This window comes from Macrosteles quadrilineatus, unplaced genomic scaffold, assembly GCF_028750875.1.
Source record: "Macrosteles quadrilineatus isolate MER2022 unplaced genomic scaffold, UCM_ALF_1.0 Scaffold_1__1_contigs__length_201487025, whole genome shotgun sequence".
NCBI lineage: Eukaryota > Metazoa > Arthropoda > Insecta > Hemiptera > Cicadellidae > Macrosteles > Macrosteles quadrilineatus.
In genome coordinates, this window is record NW_026542594.1 from 66,296,408 (window position 1) to 66,314,478 (window position 18,071).

At 34.7% G+C, this 18,071-nt stretch overlaps 1 protein-coding gene across 2 annotated transcripts in view; it reads right to left on the bottom strand.

The window, feature by feature from the left end:
• Positions 1-2,932: 2,932 nt before the first annotated feature.
• LOC128983451 (probable pyruvate dehydrogenase E1 component subunit alpha, mitochondrial) overlaps positions 2,933-18,071 on the bottom strand; it is a 42,266-nt gene continuing 27,127 nt past the window's right edge. For both annotated transcript variants that reach the window (XM_054402749.1, XM_054402748.1), the window contains exons 5-7: positions 16,149-16,397; positions 5,230-5,478; positions 2,933-4,560 (exon numbers count right to left, since the gene is read on the bottom strand). In XM_054402749.1, the coding sequence (XP_054258724.1) occupies positions 4,375-4,560; positions 5,230-5,478; positions 16,149-16,397 (684 nt within the window). In that variant the 3' untranslated portion in view covers positions 2,933-4,374. The remainder of the gene's footprint in view (positions 4,561-5,229; positions 5,479-16,148; positions 16,398-18,071) is intronic.

Sequence of the window (18,071 nt, forward strand, 5' to 3'; positions counted from 1 at the left end):
GGTAAAAGTGGCTAGTTTTCGACTTATAACATAAAACCTGAAAAAAGTGCAAAGAATTTCACTATTTTTGCGAATATCTTAGAACGCTCAAGAAATATTTTATGGACAACTTCAGATTCAAATTCGGCACCTCAAAAAACAAAACATAAATTTCAGATGAAATTCCTCGGACAAAATTTTTGTCCACTTTGGATATGGATTGACTGTACTACCAGTTAGTTGTAACGGAAATTTTGAGATTTCTCCCTGAACTCATATAATGAAAAGCCAAAATCTGACGATAAATATGCCCCTCAAACCTCTTTAAAATCCCCTAGAATATTATAGGAGGGTATATTTCCCGAAGATGCAGTGTGAAAATCAATAAAATATTGCTAAAAATTGCAAAGTACGAAAATATTAATAATGTTTGAAAAGCTGCATCACGGTAAATATTAAGTCTACAGAAAGTGTACAAAATGCCCTCCTATAATATTCTAGGGGATTCTAAAGAAGTTTGAGGGGCAAACCTGCAGACTAAGCAAATTTCCATTTGCCTGATTGGATTAACTCCAAAATATCGCTCTCCTTAAATATACCACATCTATTTCCCCATTTAAATAGCATTATTGGTTTAACGAGTACTTAGGTTTGCAACAACAGGGAGGGTGAAACGTGTTTTTTTGTGAAATGTTAATAGTTTAGTAGGTATGAAATGAATACATTTTCCAAATTTGATCAAAATATGTTCATAAACAAGCAAAATACAGTTAGCATAAGAATAACATTGGAATATTTTATAAAGCTTCAATATATTAAATTAAATTTGTTATTTTTTTAAGCTCTACAAGCGGGTTTGAAATAAATTGCAAAATTGTACGTTTTTAGGGTCAAAAATGGGAAAAATCAATTTTTACCCCATAAAACCCCCCATAAACCCCTGTTCCCATAGTCCGATCATGCTGGTTGGCAAACTCGTCCGAAAAATGTAGGTTTACACGTTTACAATTTTCATCAAAAACGGATCATTTTTGCCCAAGTTATCGTGCTAACGGATATATATATATATGAATTTGAACGGATGGTGTTTTGGCCTCTGGGGACCTCAAAATGAAAGAGTAAATCGGTCCCAGGTGAATGATTGTAGAGAATGAATGATATTAAATTATAGGGAATGATCGAGAAAGGGGAATAGGAATAGAAATGAGAAAGGGTTTAACTAGAATTAGTTTGAAGGAACAGAGTGGTAATATTATGTTGAGAGATGGAGATACTGTATTAAGATTAATGAATATGAGAGAGAGAGAAATGAACACACATTTAATGGTTACAAGAAAACAAGAACTCTGTTTTATTTACATTTTGATACACAACATATGTTAACAATAGAGAATAATTTAATTTGATTAAGAACACATGTTGCAAGGAAAAGATATTGTACATTTAATAAATCATAGAGTGTTAAATTATATGAATGGTTCAAGTTTACTGAACACCGGGTCCAGGTCTTACCATGAGTACTACGGTAATAGCTTATTCCCTATATGGGAAATTCACTAAAAGGCAGGCATTTTCAACAGTTACAATTGCTTTTACGTCATTGTAGAGAAAAAAATAATTCTTTGTCATTGGAGAGTCGATGGCTCAATCGGTAGCACCACGGACTTCGGGCCCAAATCAACGATGTCGTGGATTCGGATCCTGGTACCTGCCACTTCTTTTTACCAGTACACTACACTTCACGCCTGTTCTTGTAATGTACCGGCACACCCCTTACTTTGCTGGTTCCATGCACAGGCCTCTGTGGCCCATGTGGACAGGCAAATGCAGAGTAAAAGAGGCCATCACCCTCTTAAAAAAATAAATTTCACAAATTATTTTGATTGTTAATCTTGGTTAGGGTCAATACCTATAAAAATAAATATAAGAACCAGAGCTGTTATTATTACAATCATTAGACAAAATGTATTACTATACAGGGTGAATAAAAAGTCAAGACCCCCCCCTCTAATATTTTTCCAAGTAAATATACAGAGATATCCTTTTGGTGGTCGAGCAATCTTAGCAGGAAGTTTCATTTTATCATTTTGAAATTTTTGAGTGTCCCCCCAAAAGGGGGGATTTGGGGGGCAACTCAAATATTTTAAATGTAAACCCCCTTCAAGTGACACCTCATTTTGAAGTGTTTACAAAAACTTAAAGAATGGTGAAAACTGGAGGTCACTATCTCTTCTCTATCAAAAATGGTAGCCCGTCAAATGTTGTGGAAAATCAATGGTAAAATTGTAAATATTTGTTGTAATTTTGGATAGAGAAGAGATAGCGAGCTCTGGTTTTCACCATTCTTTAAGTTTTTGTAAACACTTCAAAATGAGGTATCACTTGAAGGGGAAATACATTAAAAATTTTGAGTGTCCCCCAAAAGGGGGGATTCGGGGGACAACTAAAAATGTTTCGATAGAAACCCCTATCAAGTGACACCTCATTTTGAAGTGCTTAAACAAACTTAAAGAATGGTGAAAACCAGAGCTCGCTATCTCTTCTCTATTTAAAATGACAACCAATATTAACAATTTTACCATTGATTTTCCACAACATTTGACGGGCTACCATTTTGGATAGAGAAGAGATAGTGACCTCTAGTTTTCACTATTCTTTAAGGTTTTGTAAACACTTCAAAATGAGGTGTCACTTGAAGGGGGTTTACATTTAAAATATTTGAGTTGCCCCCCAAATCCCCCCTTTTGGGGGGACACTCAAAAATTTCAAAATGATAAAATGAAACTTCCTGCTAAGATTGCTCGACCACCAAAAGGATATCTCTGTATATTTACTTGAAAAAATATTAGAGAGGGGGGTCTCGACTTTTTATTCACCCTGTACAATTATTTGACAACCATGTTTCCATTATAAATTTATTATGAATACAGTAAAGGGAATAAATTCTTGAGAATAAATATCATCAATTTATTTCCTTATGTATTACATTTTGAATGTTCAACACAAAGACTAACAATCGACTCTTGATTTTAAACCAAGAATCAATAAATACAGATTCTTTGTACAGTATAAAAATGTAACATTTCTGCATGTTGTACATACAATTAGAGAAATCAGGAGAATTGTCTTTGAAATCTGATCTTGACTTAAGACTTAAGACAAAAAATAAATTTGTGGATGTATCACTCAATACTTAACATTTCTTAAAAGATTTAAATAAAACCAACAAATAAAAGAATGTAATTAATATTATATTAGTGAATCGATAATCTATCAAAAGAATAACAAGGTATTTTAAGAATAATTAATACTAGCAGTCACTTAGTGACTTCAAAATCCGTTATATATATTTGAATTAATTTTCAATTTTCTATTGCTCTGAGTTCAATTGAAAATTGTCTGTTTTTAAGTGAAAACCATTAACTTATCACTGACTTGTAATTTTTTTGCGCAGATAATATTAATTAAATTTTATGAGAGAAGTGATCTCTTTCTGGAATTATTAAAAAGAAATATGTATAAAAAATTAAATGCAAATAGCCTATCATATCCTAGATTTAAAATCTATCGTAAAGCTAAGGTAATAACAATTAACACTTGGAATGAACTAAGTGCAGAATCCCCATACAAATATTGATATAAAAGCAAATTTACATACTTAACAGTAAAATGATTGGAATACATTCCTTTAAAACATTCTCTTGGCATTAGGTATTTGATCAATCATCACCCTAACCGTAGATGTGCTGGTATAGCTGTTATGGAAGTATGGGGTAAGAAGTATATAATTTTAAATTAGGGTTATGTGATTGATTTAACAAATTAATCTCAATTGCTATTACATCAACACTTGATTAATTCAGATTGCCCAATGTAATATGTTTCTAAACAAAGTAACAGACAAATTCTATAATATTCTGGCCAAAAACTGTAGGAAAAGCGACTGCAAAATAAAGTTTGAACTGTAAAATAAAAGTTATCTAAGTAAAAGAACAAGAAACAAAAATGTAAGCATATTTACACAAGGCAAAGCAAAATTACACTGCATAGAGAGAAGGAATAATAAAAACACGAATATTTACTTAGTTGACTTTAAATATTGTGTATTTGACACATAAGGTTGTGCTGTATTGATCTTCTCAAATGAAATTCCTTTTTTTCAGATAAAAACTTGTAAAATTTCTATTGTATACACCAAAAGAATAACAAAATAACAAATTTATAAAACACAATAGTCCGGTAACTGTTACCTTGTACAAAGCTTATTTACATTAATAATCCTATATTGAACACATAATTCTCATACCAACGCTACAAAAGGTTTGCAGTTTGTACCATGTTTCACTGATTAGCCTGGTTGTAACAGAGTGTAGTTATTGCGAGGGTTATGCAGAGTTAGGCGTTGACAGCTGGGCCAATACGCTTGTGGTCCAGAAGCTGCCATGGTAAAACTCCTCGGATCTTGCCTTCCAAGTTCTCAACATAAATATCAGCAGGAAGTTCATCCATTCCTATTTCTGGGTCAGATTTGGCAGATTTCACAGCAGCATCAACTTGGGCCTTAATTTCCCCATCGAATTTCTATAAATGACGTAAACGTAACATCAATAATTTACAATAATAACACATTAGGTGATATTGTATCTTTCAGGCAAGTAGAGGTTTTTTATAAACATTCTTCTATTTAACTTGCTGGCCACCATTAGGTCTGAAAAACTCTCTTCCTTAGTTGAAAATAGTGTCAGTGACAGTGAAATACTCTAATGTGTTGTGTATATAGTATAAAGTTGTGTGTTTGTTGTGCCAATTTGGACTATTTCCCATTCAGAAGCCTGCTATTCTCACTAAAAATCCTAATAACCTAAGCCCTATGATCTATGTTAAACATACTTATTCTTTAAATACTCGTTTTGAAGAAAACGTGTAAACTAACACAAACTAATTATAATATTTGTTTGAATAATTTTTTAGGCCAACTGTAAAATAGGTAAATTTGGCAAATATGTATAAAGATATTCCATAAACAATCTACATAAAAAGAAGTAGAAGAAGATGTATCCAAAGTGTCTACTTGTTTCTCTTTGTTTTAATGTATGCAGCTGGCCTAAATATCTCAATGACTTCAGATTCCAATATGTTTACATAATCAGCTCTCTGTGATATACATTTTGATAATAACTTAAATAACATGTCCGTTTATTTACTATATAAATATATGCTGAGTTCTTCTGTTAATTTGTTTATAGCTACCTTAAGTTCTTCGGCAGTTACAAGGCCTGAGTTGAGAATCTTATCTTTGAATGAGGTGATGGGGTCTCGAGTCTGGCGAACCTCTTGAATCTCATCTCGAGTACGGTAGGAAGTACCAGGATCACTCATGGAATGTCCACTGTAGCGGTAGGTGGCAGTCTCCATCAATAGAGGACCCTTGCCTGACTTGCAATAATCTACTGCAAACTGACTAGCTGACTTGACAGCTAATACATCCATGCCATCAACCTACACAGTAACCAGCAATTAGTCATGTAAAGTTCATTTGACCTATAAGTAGTTTTAAGTTATATTAGGAACTAATCTAGCCTTTTTGTATGAAAATCTTAATTGACTTTAATAAAAGTACTAGAAGGCTCGGAACGTTTAATAGGTTTAACAGTTAAAAGTATATAAAACAGGCACACTTATAATTCACCATAAAAATGTATTCATTACAACATACAATAAATTTAACTAGTGCACCTGTTGCTCGAATTTGAGCAATTGCAAAGAATTACAGGCGTTATTACAAAACAAATAATAGTCATAATTTCCAATGGCTTAAAATAGTCAACTCAAAGATAATGTAATAAATCACTCCACTCCAGTTATCGAAACTAAAGACTAACTCACTCTGAAAACGAACGCTTATGAAAACGAGTGTATCATGTGTTTACTATGAAGAGCTGTAATTAATACAAATTATTCGTCTGTTTAAGTAAACAAAATCTATTCTTCATAAGAAATACATTGGGATTTTGATGGCCTGTGGGGCAAAGCCCAAGGACTTTTGTTACAGGAATTGGTGAAAGGGGGCGTCTACACAAAAAATAGTTAATTTTGACACATCGTTTGTCAAAATCCGTCCATTATTAATGGAGGAGTAGTGTTTCGTAGAAATCACCTTCACGTATTATATAAATTAAATTGCAGTATTAGTGATAACTTTGCAATGTGTAAACATATTATGTGTGCAGTCTAAGAAAATGTAGGGAATAATATTTTATCATGCTTAAGTACATATTGTACTTTTATACGCTCACCAATACCGAAAACAGTGGATGAAAAATATAAAATACCCCTGCCGCAGCAAACCTGCAGACTAAGCAAATTTCCATTTGCCTGATTTGATTTTCAATTAAATCATTCAAATAACATTAGGTTTAATGAGTACCTAGGTTTGTTGCCTACAGGGAGGGTAATAAAGTGTGTTTTTTAGTAAAATATTAATAGCTTAGTGCTAAAATATTAATAGCTTATTATAACATAAATTGAGATAGTGACTTTTATCACAACCTTGCGTGAATTAACCTCTTACAAACTGAGATTTTCGAGAAAATTAGGCCTACTTTCTTGGCTTCATACAGCTGGTCGCAGCTGTTTCTTACCTCTTACAACGTTGTGTGACATGGAGGCCACTATCTGAGTGTTATCCACATTTTTGGCTCTTATTTCCTTCATTTGCTTACTCTATGATTACAGTCAGATAAAATAAAATCGCTAGATGCAGACGACATTTAAACGTTACCGGTGACAAAAGAAGCTGAATGCTTGCAAGTGTTTGACAGGGAAATTAGTAATTAATTTAGTTTCTTTATTTTATCGATAGTTTCAACTTGGGTTTTAATAGAAACCAACAATAAACCTTAAAATAATGAGAAAGCTGGTCTATCAACCTTTGCTTCAGCTGTTGATTGTGGTTCATCATCACAAGCCCTTTCTTGGTTGGATTACGAAGATTTTTCAAAAGTTTACTAAATTAACGAAGAGGAAATTACCTGATGAGATTTAAGATATGTCTAGACTACATAATAATTGTAACGAAAAAATCTCCATATAACATGAAACTTACATTGAAAAAAAAAACAACATAAGTTAGTTTGCTTTGCTCCTGCTAACAGCTCTTGTCAAGGACTATTCCTAGGCTATGCTATTGGATTAATACGAATACCAAGTTCAATTAATAGAAATTTAGTCCTTGTAAGCACAAGCCCATTATAGCCAACTTGTTACATAGCCAAGTAACTTAGGCCTAAATGTTATTTTTACTTTACAATTTTCAACATGTTTAAATTAAAAAGCCGATTTCAGGATAAGTTGCTGAATACTGTTTCTGCACCAACGTTTGTTGAAGCACAATTTGCCCTGTGCATAATGACAAAGGACGATTTCTTGACATTAATAAGTGTTATTCATAAAACAAGTAACTTATCACTATGGTTAAAAGTTATTGCAATGTCGGTTTTAACATTAAAAACAAAGAAAGGCAATCAACTCCAATTTCAGTAGGCTAGGCACTGTAACACAAAAAAGTATTTTTAAACAATCGTTTTACAGTTTTATTGTTTTTGATAGTTGATATAAGACATATATAAATGAATGTACATTAAAGAAATAAAATGAGCTTCTAATATATAGTTTGATTGAATGAAATTTACATATAAGATGCTTAAACTTTCCAGGGCTATGGACGGATATATCCGTCAATCTTTGTTTACTTTCCGGGCTGAAAACGGCTATATCCGTCCCGAGAAATTTCTTTTCTGGGATAAAGACGAATATATCCGTCCAAAAAACGAATTGATATACAATGTTTATAATACGGTAATAAACATTACACTGCATTATAAATGGGTTATTTGGTTTTTGTGGTCGGCAATAACAATTGTCGCAGCTGTTTCGGCTATTATGCACCATAGAGTGTGCGTAAGTAAATATTGCTGTCACTTCACACATGGTTGTTAGTGAGTGATGTTTACATTTTGTGTTTTGTACTTTTATTTTTATTTATTTTTATGTTTTTGAGCTAAAAATACTAATGCAAACGATCTGAAATTTGAAGAGGTTATTGAGATGCTTAATAAAAGTATGTCTGAGAGGGGTTTTATACTTGGCACTGAAAATAATAGTAAGGAATGTGATGGATATGAAGAACCTGAAGAACAGTCTTTACGTAGTGGAAGTCTTGGCGGGGAATGGGATTGAGGACATGAGAGCGGAACTGAGTGGTTTAGATTTACTTCAGAATGTTAGATAATTTTTATGGATAAAAAATAAAACAAGGGAAGGAATAACCTAAGGTTGACGGATATATCCGTCTGCCGCCCACAAGAATACTCAAGATTATTGGCAGTGTTCATATTTTGTGAGTATCACTGAGGGCGGCAGATGGATATATCCGCCCACCATATGTTTTTTGTGGCCAAAGACAAATATATCCGTCAAATAAAATTTTATTTTTTCATACATTTTTTACAAAAATTAGTTTAGCCCTAAGGAAAATCTTTTTATGATCCATGAATTATTTCAGAGTGAAATAAATACAAAACACAACCACTTTAGTTTTTAATTTTTGGCAAAAAATAATTAAGCTTCAGCCCTTAATTTAATTAAGCCCTGGAAGGGTTAAAAATAATGCAATATTGAAAAATAAGTACTAAATATGATGGTACTCAACTATTTTGGTTGTGTTGTTGTAATGTTAGTTCTATGATGCCAACAAATTAAATAAAATCTAGGAATAAGTTGTTTTCCAAGTAATATTAGATACAATACCGATATTTTGTTGTTAGAGTGTTTGTTCAATAAAATCGTTGTTGCAATTAATTTTACATTTACCTAATGTGCGTGGAATAAAAGTAACGTCTTTGGAAAAGTAGCTAAAATTGTAGCTATAGCTACATTTCATTGTAGTTTTAGTTGTAGCTAGCTACTTTTTCGGAACTGTAGCTGTAGCTGTAGCTAAGCTACTTTTTGGGAAATGTAGCATTACCGTAGTTGTAGCTAGCTACATTTTAAAAGAACTTCCCCAACATTGCTGTTATTACAATTTATACTTTTAGCAAATTTCCCATATAGGGAATAAGCTATTACCGTAGTACTCATGGTAAGACCTGGACCCGGGACCGATTTACTTTTTCGTTTTGAGGTCCCTAGTGGCTAAAAACACCATATGTTCAAATTCATATATATATATATATATATATATAACTGGAGCAAATATGGTCCGATTTTGATGAAATTTGATATAAACGTGTAAACCTACATTTATTCAAACAAGTTCACAAACCAGCATGATTGGACCATGGAAACGGGGGTTTTTGGAGGGTTTTATGGGGTCAAAATTGGTTTTTCCTATTTTTGACCTAAAAAACATAAAATTAATCAATTTCTTTCCAAACCATTTGGTAGAGCTTAAAAAAGATTTAGTATATTGAAGCGTTATTATGCGCCAAATGGTTGTAGCTTAGAATGCGAGCTTTATTCTGGTGTAGGTTGGTACTAAAATTTCCCGTAAAATCCTGTCCGGCAATGCTTTTGTCCCGTTTTCGCAAATTTTTTCTATTCGAGCCATTTTACAAAGACTCTGGTTATTGATCCAGGCAGTGCTGCTACCTTTGGGTGTTTCAGTGAACTACGTCCACTTTCGGGGTAACGCAGAACAATCACAACTGCTCTTTTGTGATTCGTCTTACTGAGATATTTCAATACCAATAGCGATCGCTGATTTAGTTAGCGAGGCAAGCACCTGTTTAAGGGTATGCCGCACTGAACGTGTTAAGGACTCTTGCAACTGGCATCCGACAATCAATTAGTTAGCTCCAAAAGTATTAATTCATAAAACTTCGGCCAAATTAGTTGATAGATTTTTGGACAAATTTAGTTTGGAAACCCACAAACAATCAGACGTTGCTAGAATCAAAACATAAGATCCTTAATGTACCATTAAAGAAGTATTTGTCCAATCCATATGTTTTACTTTATAACAAAAATCAATGAAGACTTGACGGATTATAATCACTTTTGTGTTGAAAGAAAGATAATTATCTTTCTTTATTATCATATTTCATAATTATGAAAGTAAAGGAATGTCGATGCCATAATTTTAGTTTAGGGTTTAGTTTTTTTTAGAAATTATGTTTAAATATTTAAAAAGTCTAGCAGACGACGTTAACAATTGAAGTCGTTTCAGTGCTGTTTTAACGATCCGCTGGTTTCATACGGTCATTGAAATGATTATGTTACAAGTTATTTGAAGGGTGAGGTTCATTTGTCCGAGTTTTCAACTGTCTGAGTTTGTTAAAAATTACAAAATATTTGAAAAATCATTTGTCCGAGTTTTCAACTGTCCGAGTTTTGATAAATAACAAATAATAATTAGATAAAATCAACTGTCCGAGTTTTCATTTGTCCGAGTTTATTAAATTATTTAAAAAAAATATCGAAATATCAAGTGTCCGAGTTTTCAAATGTCCGAGTATGGTTTAAATAATAATAATATTTCGTTAAATCAACTGTCCGAGTTTTCATTTGTCCGAGTTTTTAAATTATTTTAAAAAATATCAAAATATCAACTGTCCGAGTAGGGTCAACATCAAAATGTGACACTGCGCGCCGAGACTAGCATGTCTAAAGCGCATGATCAGAAGTCGATGTGACCCCTTCTGCGAAGGAGTCAGGCATTGTGCGAGAGGAGGTATCTATCTTCTATCCATATAACGCTACATGAAACTTTGTTGGTTGAACTCCTCCACCATTTCTTAACCGATTTTATCCATTGACGTCTCATTGGAAAGGTCGTGCCACGTAGATTTGCAAACTGGCCTTACATGTTTGAAAATGTCCCTTGGGCCCTGACCCCAGTGGCTTTGAAGGTTCCCATGTTATAGTTATGGAGAACTTAATTGCTTACATTTTGATCAGCTGTATAATTTAATTGCGCTTATTTATTTTTCAATTCAATGAAACGCATTGAGTACATTTTTTGAGTTTGTGTAAACGTAACCCCCAAGACAGATGGTTGTATCTTAAATGTGTGTATTTATCATTGTTTTGTGTTGCTATGACGGATCGTGTCAGCAAGATAGTAACTTAAATTTTTGCATTTATCGTTGTTTTGTGTAGCTACAATTTGTTTATTTGTTTTTATTTTCTTTTAAATGCCTCCGACGTGACGACAACGAAACATAGACATGAGGCGTAATCGTGATAACGACCTCAGCTACAGAACAGTGGCGCGTAATAGACTTAACTTATCACAGTCAGCACCTGACTCTGGACAATCTTAACTATTAGGTTACAAATACAATTAAAGAGTTCGCGAACCAGCATGATCGGATAATGGGAACGAAGATTTATGGGGTAAAGATGGGGTTTTCCCATTTTTGACCCTAAAATCATAACATTTTGGAATATATTTTACAACCATTTTGTAGAACTAAAAAAAGAAATAATTTAGTATATTGAAGCATTGTTGTATGCCTAATGGTTACGGAGAAAATAAAAAAAATGCAAATTTAAAATGCCCATGTTATTCTTATGGAGAAGATGAAAACTGTTTTAGTTTTATTGTTTAAGGATATGTTGATCAAATTTGGAAATTTTATTTATTTGATCCTATACTATTGACGTATGGTCAAAACAGACTGTTTACCTTCCCGTAGCAGCAAACCTAAGCACTCGCTTGTTTATGGAAATATTTTAGTAAATATGTTATCAGACAAGTTTAAATTCGCTTCGTCTGAAGGTTTGCTGCGGCGGGGGTATTTTATATTATTAGCAAGTCTGGTTGGTTGTGTTCGGTGATGAGAGTTTAATTTTATAATTAATCATTGTAAAATTAGTCGTATACTAAAAATAAAATAATTTTTCTTAATTCGACGTGAGTGGCTCTCGCGGCTCGCACAATGCCTGAGTCCTTCACAGAAGGGGTTCACATCGACTTCTGAACAGGCGCTTTAGACACGCTAGTTTCGGCGCGCAGTGTCACATTTTGATGTTGACTCTACTCGGACAGTTGATATTTTGATATTTTTTTAAATAATTTAAAAACTCGGACAAATGAAAACTCGGACAGTTGATTTAACGAAATATTATTATTATTTAAACCATACTCGGACATTTGAAAACTCGGACACTTGATATTTCGATACTTTTTTAAAATAATTTAATAAACTCGGACAAATGAAAACTCGGACAGTTGATTTATCTAATTATTATTAGTTATTTATCAAAACTCGGACAGTTGAAAACTCGGACAAAAGATTTTTCAAATATTTTGTAATTTTTAACAAACTTGGACAGTTGAAAACTCGGACAAATGATGTGATCCCTATTTGAATCGGTGTTTGCGAAAATACTAAAGTGTTTTATTCCTACCGTAAACGATCTGCGTTATCAGGAAATGTGTAATTTTTAACTAAACATCTCAAACACTTGCATATAATCAAGTTTTGTCGTAAATGCAATCTGAGTGAGTAAGTTTATGCCATGAAAATTTGAACTCATGTTTCGGAAATATTTCTTTCAGCAAACTATCGCTTAATCGTTTCAGATATAAGTGGTTTACGAACACGTTTATCACATATATTTTAATCAATACTTCCTTTTCTTGATGTTCAAATGTGTGCAAGTCGGGATACCAACATTTTGTTTAGTAATGAAAATGTAAACCGGTGTAGTAGGTCTCTAGAAAATTGTCCAGTAATCTGCAGAGTGTCTGTAGAATCTGTAGAAACCAAATCCGATTCATACCATACCATTACTACCATCCCAGTAGTACTGTATGGTTCAGAAACTTGGGCCCTGACCAAAGAACCGAAAAACCTTATCGCTGGGTTCGAGAATAGATTGTATAGAAAATATATGGGCCAGTTCAAGATAACAAAAGTTGGAGAATATGGAAGAACAGAGTTAAAATAAGAGAGAGTATAATCACTCAGATATAGCAGCACTTTCCAAAATAAAATGGCTAAGATGGGCGAACGTGGAGGAGAGAAGATCCTTTAACTATTAACAGTGTATTCCGAGAAGAGCCATAAGGTAGACAACCACTTGGACGATCAAGAATGAAAGTAATAAAAGACATTTCCAGACTGGGATCTACATTACAAGAGGAAGAGGATAGAAGAGAATGGGAGGCCAGAATCCTCTTAAGGTACCTATGGCCACGGAGGTAAGATAAGGTAAGGTAAGTGATAGTATACAATGGAAGGTGGTATGTAGCTACTGTACTCAATACCAGTATGTGTGTGAATTGGCCGCCAATCTCACTTCAAGGCTTTTCAAATCGACACAATACAGGCCAACAGCTAAAGTATTAAAGTATTAAAGTATTAAAGCTTGTATTTCATAATTTTGAAATGAGTTGAATAAATACAAGGCTTTTCAAATCGACACAATACAGGCCAACAGCTTGTATTTCATAATTTTGAAATGAGTTGAATAAATACAAGTTTTCCCGAGGTAGTGGTTTCCACTAATGAAATTTTTAGATCCAAAAGTTTCTAATTCCAAACTAAATCCTACTAGTGGCTTATACATAAATGTAGGGATGGACGGGTCCCGAAATTTCGGGAATTTATCGGGAAAAAAATATTCCCGATTATCGGGACGGGATTACATTTGACTCGGGAATTTTTCGGGACGGGATTTGGTCCGATCGTCGGCGATTATTCCGCGGATTTTTCCAACGCCGTTATTGCGAGCGATAGGTCCGCGAACGCAGGAGACGAAGTCATAACGACGATCGCGCCGTGGCCGCGATTATTGGACCGACGATCGCACCGTGACCGCGAGTCATAACGACGATCGGGCTGTGACCGCGGAGTCATACCGACAGTCACGCCGTGACCGCGGAGTCATAACGACGATCGTGCCGTGACCGCGAAGTCCTACCGATGATCGCGCTGTGACCACGAGTCATACCGACGATCACGACGTGACCGCGAGTCATACCGACAATCGCGCCGTGACCGCGGATCGCGCCGTGACCACGAGTCATGACGACGATCGCGCCGTAACCGCGAGTCATGCTGACGATCGCGCCGTGACCGCGAGTCATACCGACGATCGCGACGTGACCGCGAGTCATGACGACAATCGCGCCGTGATCGTGAGTCATGTACAGACGATCACCCCGTGACCCGCGAGTCACAAGTTTCTATAGGTACCTGTAAATTGTTACCCATTTTTTTGTTTTTATAGATCAGTGCCACTAATGGTAAAAATTGATTTCGTATGTCTTTTTTGGTAACTGCAATACAGTACTTTCTTTTTATGCACAGAAAAAAATCCCGTCTCGTCCCGTCCCGAAAATCGGGAAGGAAATAACAGGGTGTCTACTACATTCTGGATAAAAAATTCATGGACAATTCCCGTACATTTAAGGACACTTTGGCGTAACCTTTGTCGGTGTCATTAGGCCTACCGAATAATTTTCCTGATTTGTCAAACTGTATTAGTCTCGTTATTAACTGTAGTTGTACCAGAGAGAAGAGTAAATAATAATAGATAGCCTAAGAGTTAAAAATTTCAAAATAGAAATTTATTGAAAGTAAACAAGCATAGGCCTACCTATACCTTAGGTAAAACTTTTATAGTGTAACAGAGAAACGCAATCATTGTCTCCTGCGATAGCGATCCAAATATCTCCATCGGTCTTGTTAACTTCATAACATAGCTTATCCGATCCAGGCGGATTAATTTGGCACGATTTGCCCTGGCACAACGTTAGGCTCTCAACTACTTTTGAAAAAAAAAATCTTTAATGCATATTGTTGCTCAGTTCTTAGTACAAAATCAAGGTATGGTAAGCGGCTACCAATAAGCAATAAGCACAGAGTAAGATTATTGTATTTTCATTTGCAAAGTTAATATCGACAAATAGCAATCATTAGTTGTTTATCTAGGCTCAATTACATTTTCTTAATATATTTTACAGCTCTTTCAAGAACCAAAATACCCAGGCCTAGGCCTCATTATTTAGGAGGGCCTAAATAAACTGGGTAACAAACAATGAGGTTATAATAGCAGCAAAGTCACTATCATCATTCTAGTTCTTAAGATTTAGATTGCTTAAAGCATACAACTCAATAAATAAATATATGGGAAACAAAAAACATTGAAACCTGAATAGCCAACAATATAAGACAAAGATACAGAAAATGCAATGACATAATTTGAAACCAAGCAGGCCTACATAGTGATAAAACATTGATGCAAATAACAATGCTTGTGGTTTTGTCAATTGAAAGATAAAATATCCATAAAAAGGGGTTAACTTACAAAATAAGACTGTAGATTATTTACATGTTTAATATGAAACCATAAACAGTTTTATGGCACTAGGCAATGGCCGCGGCAAAATGAATCTTCAAGCCAAGTACAAGTAAGAAGTGAAATTTAACAGCCATTATAAAGCTATTATTTTCACGATAAAATAGGTTTGGGGTCTCATAATAATTCCTCATAATATAATCTCATAATAAGCCCTAGTAATAAAAAAAAGAAGTTGTAAAGGAATAAAAGTGATACAACTTTTATGAGCTAGCTAACTGAGTCAACAGTTCTTGGAAGTACTTGACTTGACACTTGATTGTCGTGATAAAATATTAATGGGTTTGAGATTGTTAATGGGATTTTTATTGCATAATTACTCTAGTAATAAATTATGAAAATGTAAACAAACATCTGATAAACCTTTTATGTGCTCCTAACCAACTAGCGATCAATAAAATTATGGCCCATTAAAAATTTAAGGACATAGTCTGGCATTTAAGGACAATTCCCGTACATTTCATGGCCAGTAAAAAATTAAGTACAATTCCCGGTTTTCCCGGATTTCCCGGTTGGTAGACACCCTGAAATAAAAATCCCGTCCCGTCCCGTCCCGAACTAAAAATTCAATCCCGTCCATCCCTACATAAATGCCACCTATTTCTTTAGCAGAGCTAAAGGATTATGCCCTAGTAAAATTAATTAAAACTTCTAAAAAAAAATTCTTACTGAGGAACTAAATCAAACAAATTGACAAGGAGGATTTAAACATGTTCTAAAAATTTTTTTTACGTAAACTGTTGTTTTTTTGTTTGTTTAAAGACTGTGTGTTTTATAGAATAAAGTAAAATTTACTGTACCCAGATGCCAGGAACGTAGTCTCCTCGAGTGTAGTAGGCTGTACTGGCGGAGGCCCTCTCCGCGCTGGTGCCCATTCCATAGCCGTTGTTCTCACAAACAAAGATGCAAGGAATGTCCCACAGCTTGGCGATGTTGTAAGCTTCAAACGCTTGACCCTGATTGGCCGCTCCGTCTCCGTACAGAGCAAAACACACTCCATCTTGGCCCTTGTACTTGGAGGCAAATGCAACTCCTGCTCCCAAAGGCACCTATAACATCAACACAACTTGCATCAGCAACAAACTCTGATAGAACACCCCATCTGTTACGTGATGACATATCAGACAAATATAAACCAGAGTTCTGCCAATCTGAACTAATGAGGGCCGAGCCCTGTTTGGATTACTAAATGAATTAATAAATGTAAACGGCCGTATCTTTTGCTCCTGCAATCATAAAACACCTAGAATGTCTCCCAAGATTATGGCAACATCCATCAGAATTGCCACCAGCGATCGCAGAAATATCTGAGTTTGTTACAATCCCAGCAACACTCGTGATCATATCTCACGATTGCGTTCTTCTAACTACACAATAACATTGAGAGGGAACCGATAGGGCACTGTTTATGAATGGAGAATGGACGCTCTCTCATAAGCTATTGGCCATTACAATTTACAGACTTTTACCCAGCCATAAAAATTTCCAGTTTCATGTTTTGCCGTACACCCTGGTTGGTTTTTAAGAACACATAGCTTTGTTTTAATTTAAATACAATAACCTAAAACCAACTTAAAGTACCGCAATCTTATAAGCACTATCTTTGACTATTATTACAAGACATTCCATTCCCATGTTAAATTTGTAGCCAGTTTTTGAACCAAAATCGTCGTAGTTGATGTGAGCCACCGACAGATTGTGCTGATCTAAATTACTGATTTCTGTTGAATATAAATTTTTGTTACCAATTCTAACTAATGGAATTACTTATTGAGAGCTACCTATACTGTTATGACCCATCAACTCGGCCAGCAATAAAAAAAAGTAGAAAATAGAGTTTTAGTCGCTAGCGCATTCTGGCTCACACAAGTACGTTCTTTTTTAACAAAAAATTGGCTACAGCTGGTCCATATAGATGGGACGTCTGGCGCTATCTAAATGTTTGTGTATACGTACCGTTTTTATGTTTCTGATGTTCTTGTTAGCAAACTTCCCTACAGTATAGGGAAGTAGTTGTTACCGTAGGAGGCACAAAAAGACAAATTTACTTTGGGTAGATTTACCAATTTACCCTTGGACCGATTTACTTTTTTCATTTTAATGCCCCCAGAGGTAAAAATTTAACTATTACTCGGAGAAGAAATACCAAATTTACCTCCCATAAGAAATATTCAGTTAGGAAGTTTCTTTTGTGCATAACTTGAAATATAAGTTAAATGAATGTCTATGCTTGAAGGCAAATCTATGCGTGCACACTTATAATTTAAGACAACATTATGAAAACTGGGCGAATAGAAGAGCCAAACTGACTCGGAAAGAAAAACCAATAATTTGTAATGTATACACCCTCCAAGTATTGTATATTCCCAAGTATTGTTGTTGTTATTCTCAATAAGTATTGGGACTGGTTCACTGTAGCCTCAAAAGAGTGGTGGATAGGGGTCTGACCGGTTGGGTTCGATAGAAGCACTTTAAATTAGTCGCATACGGGCATTTGTTGAGACAGGAGGTCGATATTTGCGTCGAGTGTTTTTTCATTGTGTTGTCACCCCAACATGGAGCGTACCGTCGAGCAACGCTGTGAAATTTAGCTTTAAACACGGAAAATCGGTGTGTCAGAGAACCTTGCCCTAATTAAACAGGCTTATGGGGATGATGCTTTAAGCTGCACATGAGTTTTTGAGAGGCGCCAAATGTTTAAGGAAGGCCGGGAACTCATCGAA